At 38.0% G+C, this 9055-nt stretch overlaps 1 protein-coding gene across 1 annotated transcript in view; it reads right to left on the bottom strand.

The window, feature by feature from the left end:
• Positions 1-9055, bottom strand: part of LOC106873862 (sushi, nidogen and EGF-like domain-containing protein 1) — a 22618-nt gene that overhangs the window by 5582 nt on the left and 7981 nt on the right. Inside the window, exons 2-4 of the mRNA XM_014921377.2 lie at positions 3314-3628; positions 2056-2181; positions 981-1119 (exon numbers count right to left, since the gene is read on the bottom strand). Of these exons, the coding sequence (XP_014776863.1) occupies positions 981-1119; positions 2056-2181; positions 3314-3628 (580 nt within the window). The remainder of the gene's footprint in view (positions 1-980; positions 1120-2055; positions 2182-3313; positions 3629-9055) is intronic.

Raw genomic sequence — 9055 nt, 5'->3', positions numbered from 1 at the left:
ATATATATATATATATATATATATATATATATATAGATATATATATATGTGTGCATGTATATGTGTGTGTATGTGTTTGTGTGTCTGTGACAACCGATGGTGGTGTGTTTATGTCCCTGTAAGTTAGTGGTTCGGCAAAAAGAGACCGATAGAATAAGTACTACTAGGCTTACAAAGAATAAGTCCTGGGGTTGATTTGTTCGACTAAAGGTGGTGCTACAGCATGGGCGCAGTCAAATGACTGAAACAAATAAAATAAAATGTAAAGGAGTAAATTATATTTATCTCACAACCCAAAATATATTCATGTGAATATATTTTTTTAATATGTATTAAAACCGAGAATAATGAGAATATTATTTGAGTTCATGCTCTGATTTTTATGGAATCAAAATAGAAGTTAGGAATATTGTAATTACTCTGTTGTGAAGGTGTTTGTTTCTTGACAAACTGAAAGAAGGAGAGATGACCAAGATAAAAGAAAGCCCCACGGCCGTTGTGGAGTAGAAATAAACTATAAATAACTAGCCAGTGGTCCATTATGTTAAGTTCTTTTTTGTTACTAGAGAGAGAGAGAGGGTGGTGGTGGTGGTGGTGGTGAGAGAGAATGATAGAGAAACAAAAGAGAAAGAGAGAGTATGAGAGAGAAAGATTGGGAAAGAGAGAAAGAAAGAGCATGAGAGAAATAGGGAGAGAAAGAAAGAAGGGGAGTGAGAGAGAGAGAGAGAAAAAGAGAACAAGGGGAGAGATAGGGAAGGAAAGAAAAATGAGGGAGAGAGGAAAAGAAATATGACGATGATAATGACAATGATGATGATGGTAATTATGATGATGATGATGATGATAATTATGATGATGATGATGATGATAATGACAACGTAAGTTCATTTAATCATTTATGGCCCCGTGGGCAATGTAACGAAACTTTTTCAAAATATGGTGAAAATGAAGCATTAGGCCCTGTAGAATGGAATACAAACTTTTCTGGGTGCAAGGACGCTGGTCAATCCTGTAGATCCACACACCGGGAATGTTGACGTTCGATCCAGTGATGATATCGTTTGGTCCTGGTCCAGATAACATTAAATAGTTGTTCTTATTACCACCATCATAGCCAACCTGAAAATATCAACATCTTTAGATTATTAAACCAATATCATTGTCACCACCACCACCACCACACATATGCACATACATGCATACACTTACACACATCCATGCTTACATGCACACACACACACGGACTCATATGCAAACCCACTCACTCTCACACAAAAACACACGCACGTGTGTGTGTGTGTGTGGATGTGTGTGGATTTAGAAAGGCAGTGAGCTGGCAGAATCGTTAGCATGCTGGACAAAATGTTTAGTGTCACTTCTGGCTTTATGCCCTGAGTTCAAATTCTGGTGAGGTCAACTTTGCCTTTTATCCCTTCAGAGTGGTTAAAATGAGCACCAATTGAACAGTGGGGGGGGGGGGGTCAATGTAATTGACTGTCTCACTATAGTGCCCAAGATGCCACGCAGTGGGACTGAACCTAGAACCATGTGGCTGGGAAGCAAGCTTCTTATCACACAGCCACTTTTTTTTGGCGGACTCTGTATATATTCCTCACTGGATGAAACGTTGGTCCATCGCAGGGTTACTCATTTTTACCTGCTGGGAGGACTGGATCAACACAAAATGGAGTTTTTGTATCTCGTTTGTAAGATTCTCTATGTGAATTCATGTATTGAAGCAAATTTTGTTGTCTGTCGAGAGTCAGATTGCCTTATCATCTAACGCATTTACCGGTTTGATTCCCATTCATCTATTAATTATATTTCTATTTTTCATATTTTTTAAAAAATATTTTTCTGAGTGGAAACCGGTAAGTGTGTTAAATGATAACACATTGAGACAATATGAAATGCAGTGTTTTCCTCAAGAACACAATGCATCACCCAGTCCGGGAATTGAAACCACAATCTTACATTCTCACAATCATGAGTCCAACACCTTAACCACTAAATGTGCCTCCACTATGGTTAATTGCTCACTGAAATGCAACTTACCACTGCAGAGGAACTCCTGTTGAGTTGAGGCATCTGTTTCCAATCACCCCATGTCAGCTTGCCGAAGTGGAAAATGAGATATTGTCTGTCCTCCATTGTTAGCAATGTAACTTCGAATGTATTCGTCTTTGGTAAACAATTGTGACAAGAAGAAGAAGACGAAGAAAAATAAAAATAAAATGAAGAATTATAAAATATACGATTTATCTCGTCATGAATAAAGAGCAAAATAATATGATTACGAATAACCTTTCACATTTATTCTACAATGGCATTCTAGAAATAAAGAATCTCTTCAAAATCTTGAAGCTGCAAGATGATGCATAATTAATTCAAAACAATGGGAATAAATACACATTAGATTTGGCAGAATAATCTGAGTGCTAAAGGGTTAACAATCACTTAAACCCTTTTGACTCCAAACTGTTAGAGAGCACTCTTGGGTCTATGATACAAACTTCCTGTTTCAAATAATCTAAATTAAAACCATCCATCAAAAATTTCATGTTAACTTATATTCCAAACATATTGTTGTTGGCACTCCGTCGCTTTCAACGTGGAGGGTTCCAATTGATTCAATCAACGGAACAGCCTGCTCGTGAAATTAACGTGCAAGTGGCTGAGCACTCCACAGACACGTGTACCCTTTAACGTAGTTCTCGGGGATATTCAGCGTGACACAGTGTGACAAGACTGGCCCCTTTGAAATACAGGTACAACAGAAACAGGAAGTAAGAGTGAGAGAAAGTTGTGGTGAAAGAGTACAGCAGGGTTTGCCACCATCCCCTGCCGGAGCCTCGTGGAGCTTTAGGTGTTTTCGCTCAATAAACACTCACAACGCCCGGTCTGGGAATCGAAACCGCGATCCTATGACCGCGAGTCCGCTGCCCTAACCACTGGGCCATTGCACCTCCACATTCCAAACATAATTTAACATGAAATTTTGATAATATAACAAGTTATTTGAATAAATTCTTAATTCATTTCAAAATTAATTGAAGCAAAGAGAGTGTATTTCAACAGAAATAGGATAACAAAAGGGTTAAAGTGATCTAAGTTGAAATCTTCCAACAAAATTTCATGTTAACTTATGTTCCAAATACCATTTAGTAAAACAACTTTGTCATTATTAAGCTGGTGATTGGAACAAATTAACATGAACATTTGAAGGAAGGTTTTAATTAACACTGCCAGGGCAGTCTCAGGTTGATTAGTAACAAAAGGGTTAAATAGATAAATAAATAAATAAATAAACTACCAGCTGTGAATTGTTGCCAGAGTTACTGGTGAAAGCTATATCGTTCCATATTACGTCACAAGCATATTTGGCCTTCCGTTGTTGATATGAAGGAAAAGAATTACTGATCACTTTCTCAAAGGTTGCCATTTCTGTTGCGTTTGTCATCTGCCTTAACCAAACGGTTCCGTTGGCTGTCAGATCAGGATCTGTCCAGAAAGCTGCTACAAATGGAACTGACTGAGTCAGAGGAAGAATTTGAGGCTTGACATTTTCAATACTGTTTGCCGTTTCTTCAGAACTTTCCATAAATCTAATGAATCCATTTCTTGAGACCTAGAAGATATAAAAGACAAAAAAAAACACCGTTATCCTCATCATTCTACAACGTCCGTTTTCCCATGCTTTGCATGGGTCAGATGGAACTCAGTGAGACAAATTTTTCTACACTTGGGAGCCTTTCCTCTCACCAACCCTCCCTTGCATCCAAACAATATAATATATTCATGGAAAGGCCGTGAGTTGGCAGAATTGTTAGCATGCCAGGTAAACTGCTTAGTAGCATTTTGACTACATTATTTACATTTGACGGATATTTGTCCTCATCTTGTTTCATGATGATGATGATGATGATGATGATGATGATGTTGTTGATGTTGCTAGCTGAGTGGACTGGAGCAATGTGAAATAAAGTGTCTTGCTCAAGGACATGCATACGCACACTGCGCGCAGCTGGGAATTGAACACATGACTTTATGAATCGTGAAGCGAATACCAAAACCCTCTGAGCCACAAACCTCGACAGCTTGTTGAAAATACAGCAGTGTGGAAAGCAGACACAAAATAATGATGATGATGATAATGATGATGGTGATAATGATGATACAAACACACACACACATATACACATGCACATACACATTCATACACACACATACCTGTGCATACAAGCACACACACACATTCATGTAAACATGACAAATTATAATTAAACAACTACGACAATACAATACAATATACAATTGTATATACATACACACACATACACAAATCTATACACATATACTTTTAGACACACACACATTTATATATATATAAATAAATGTATATATATATGTGTGTGTGTGTGTGTGTGTGTGTGTGTATATATATATATATATATATACAGACATTGCAATCTAAGACCATACGTTCTCTAGATCAGTGTCGAAGTTGTGAAGTAAAAAGTGTTAGGAGTGGCAGAAAATTGCTCTGCATTTTATTTTCTCAACATTTAATATACACCCACACATGAGGAGAGAGAGAGAGAGAGAGAGAGAGAGAAGGAAAGAGGGGGAGAGAGAGAAAGATGGACAGAGAGAAAAGAGTGGGAGAGAAACAAAAAGAAAGTGAGAGAGAACGATATAGAGAAACAAAGAGAGAGAGAGAGAGAGATGGAGAAGAGGTGTGGCTGGTTAATGAAAATTTCCTTTTGGTGATTAAAGAGTGTGACATGGGGGAGGGTGATGGTGGAGAAGGAGGTGGAGTGAGTAGTAGGGTAGAGAGGGTAGGAGGGTTTTCAGCAGAGTGGGGGTGGCATTTGGGACAATAGATACATACATGTAAAATTAGAGTGGAGAATGTTAGGTTTGATATGTTATAGATTGTTAATAACGTTTATTTATGTTTAGCTATAATATTTGTTATATGCTTACATAGACATACATACATACATACATACACACAAACATATTTACATACATACATCATCATCATCATCATCATCATCATCATCATCGCTTAACATCCGCTTTCCATGCTAGCATGGGTTGGACGATTTGACTGAGGACTGGCGAACCGGATGGCTGCACCAGGCTCCAATCTGATCTGGCAGAGTTTCTACAGCTGGATGCCCTTCCTAACGCCAACCACTCTGAGAGTTTAGTGGGTGCTTTTACGTGCCACTGATACGAGGGCCAGTCAGGCGGTACTGGCAATGGCCATGCTCAAAATAGTGTTTTTTACGTGCCACCTGCTCAGGAGCCAGTCCAGCCGCACTGGCAACGACCTCACTTGAATGTTTCCTAACATGCCACCGGCACAAGTGCCAGTAAGGCGACGCTGGTAACGATCATGCTCAATGGGTCTAAAACCAGCCCTGCAGTGCTGCTGCATTTGGTTCAAAAGGAATAGCTTTAGGAACAGAATGCCTGTTCAAGAGTTCTTTCCCTAATCTCATGATACCATTAATTTTACTGCTGAGTAACAAGTACAAAGTTCTCCTTGTACTCATTTCTCATGTACTCAATTCTCTCCATACCGTTTAAAAAACTGTTGCCTTAGTAATATGATGCTGTACTCAAAGGCTGTCTGCAAGGAGTTATATTTAGAGAGGAACACATGAATTTTCTGAAATCTCTGTGTGTGCTTGGGCATTTATATGTGTGTGTATGTATATTATGTTTATGTGTGTGAGTAAAAATATATACTTTTGTGTATATTTACTAATAGACTCGTTCATACATTTACACAGATATTTCACTGTTACACAGACATAATATTCAACAGACACACAGCGCATGTATTTATATTCACGTCACACATACACTAAGTCATTGACATACACATACACTCATAAATAAATAAATATACATATACATATATATATATATATATATATATATATGTATATATATGCATACATACATATATGTATATTTATATATATATATACACACACACACACACATATATATATACACACAAGCATATACATATATATACACACAAGCACACATATACATACATGTATATATATATATATATATATATATATATATACACACACATACATATATATATACATGTGTATATATGAATACTTATATATATATATATATATATATATATATATATATATATATATATATATATATATATATATATATGTATATGTATGTGTGTATGTATGTATCTATGAGTATATATCCATACATAGATACATACACACATGCATACATAAACACATACACAGATAAATAAAAACACACACACACACAGAGGCATTGAAGTACACAGGAGGAACTGTAAAATGCTTCATTATCATTATCTCAAATTATGACCAAATATATATAACTTATCGCCGAATGCTTTCGTAACCCAAATTGGTTGAACGCTAGATATTTTGGCTCTCAATGGCAACCGATTTTTATAATGGCATAATTGTTAATGGAGAGGAATGCCAGAGAAAACGGTAATTGTTGCTAATAATCTTGCAAGTGGCGCGAACCTCGTCTTTTGCACACACAGGGCATGATTCTGTCTGATGAAACAATATAAAGGCTTAACTTAGAATTGTCAAGTGTCTGTGTGTGTGTGTGTGTGTGTGTGTGTGTGCATAAATCAGACCTTTATGCATATCATGTTAACTATTGAAACTGCCCAGGTCTTCTGGTCGTAGTTAGGCTGTTTATTTTGTTATACAGAGTGTGTGTGTATTCTCTTTATTTGTTTGTCATTTGACTGCGGCCATGCTGGAGCACCGCCTTTAGTCGAGCAAATCGACCCCGGGACTTATTCTTTGTAAGCCTAGTACTTATTCTATCGTTCTCTTTTGCTGAACTGCTAAGTTACGGGGACATAAACACACCAGCATCGATTGTTAAGCGATGTTGCAGGGGACAAACACAGACACACACACATATATATACATATATACAATGGGCTTCTTTCAGTTTCCGTCTACCAACTCCACTCACAAGGCTTTAGTCAGCCCAAGGCTATAGTCAAAGACACTTGCCCAAGATGCCATGCAGTGGGACTGAACCCAGAACCATGTGGTTGGTAAGCAAGCTACTTACCACGCAGCCACTCCTGCACCTGCACATACATACACTCTGCTAAGTGATTGGCATTAAGAAGGGCATCCAACTGTAGAAACCATGCCACAATAGACAGTTGGAGTGTGGACAGCTACCAACTGGTCAGCTACCAGCTGGCCAGCTACCAGCTGGCCAGCTACCAACTGGTCAGCTACCAACTGGTCAGCTACCAGCTGGCCAGCTACCAACTGGTCAGCTACCAACTGGTCAGCTACCAACTGGCCAGCTACCAACTGGCCAGCTACCAACTGGTCAGCTACCAACTGGTCAGCTACCAACTGGTCAGCTACCAACTGGTCAGCTACCAACTGGCCAGCTACCAACTGGCCAGCTACCAACTGGTCAGCTACCAACTGGTCAGCTACCAACTGGCCAGCTACCAACTGGCCAGCTACCAACTGGTCAGCTACCAACTGGTCAGCTACCAACTGGTCAGCTACCAACTGGTCAGCTACCAACTGGCCAGCTACCAACTGGTCAGCTACCAACTGGTCAGCTACCAACTGGTCAGCTTCATGTCAAAGTATCCATCCTCTGCCAGCAAGGAGAGCAGATATTAAAGATATTAAACAATGATGATAATGATGATGATGTTAAGAAGTCTGTTTCCTGAACATGTGTTTCAAGTTCACTCCTAATGCATGGTACATTGGACAAGTGCTAACAAACATCTGTGAAGTTATTGCTGATATATATCGTTCATTGGTTTCTATATTAAGAGCAGGATTTGTTTCCTGAATCAAGAGAACATTTTGTTTCTTCCTGTATTACAAGCTTTACAAGCCTATGGGATATTTCAACATTCTGATCTTAAGTTTCATGATCAGGAAGCTTTAGAAGTATTTTCAAAGAATCTTTGTGCAACACCCTGCATTGCAGATGTATTGTTAGTTGTCTGTAAAGATAGGTGCAGCTTTAACCAACAGATTATAATACATAATTGATGGTAGCAGCTGTCATGTGTCAACAACTAATGTTTGTTCACAACATGGGACTTAGTGTAGATGTGGCTGTGGGGTAAGAAATTTCCTTCCCAACCGTATGGTTTCAGGTTCAATCCCACTGTATGGTACCTTGAGCAAATGCCTTCTAGTATAACTTCGAGCCAACCAAAGCTTTGTGAGTGAATTTGAGAGACAGAAAGAATCAAATTGTTTGTCCCACATTGCATGACAACTGGTGGAGGTGTGCTTATATCTCCTTAACTTAGCAGTTTGGCACAAGAGATTGATAAAATAAGAATCAGGTTTAAAAATAAAGTACTAGGGTTAATTTGTTCAACTAATTCAGCAGTGTGCTATAGTTCTTAGATCTAAAAAGTCTAACACACAGCTGAATTCTAGGTCAGAAACTTTCAGCAGTTGTAAGCATATGACTAAGTTCCTGTTGATGAATTGGAAAGTGCCCCTCTCTCTGGATTGAACAACTGTATCACAGACTCTAAGCCACTATCTTTTCAGACTTATATTTTAAAGTCTAAGGGGAAATAATTCTAATTCTCCCCTTTTGTTTCTTTCTCTTTTCTTTTTCTGGATTTTCAACCTTCCACCTTTTACATTTACTTCTTTCTTGCTTTTTCTCTCATCCTATTGTCCCATTTTTAGTTCTTTAAGCCATATGGGCAGTGTTTGATAACTGTGCTAGGAGATCAGATGTGTTACTGTATGGCATGCTCTCAGCACATGAAACTAATAGTAGCACATAAAAACATATATTGTGTTTATTAAATAAAATAAGATATATATATATATATATGCATACAGATAGATACATATACATATATAAATATATACATACACATATATCGGTATGTATATACATGTGGGTATGTGTGTATGTGTGTGCACGTGCGTGTGTTTGTGTGTATGTGTGTTTATGCTTTTACATGCATATATTATAATAA

This window comes from Octopus bimaculoides, chromosome 23 (assembly GCF_001194135.2).
Source record: "Octopus bimaculoides isolate UCB-OBI-ISO-001 chromosome 23, ASM119413v2, whole genome shotgun sequence".
NCBI lineage: Eukaryota > Metazoa > Mollusca > Cephalopoda > Octopoda > Octopodidae > Octopus > Octopus bimaculoides.
This window is presented reverse-complemented; position numbering and strand designations above follow the sequence as displayed.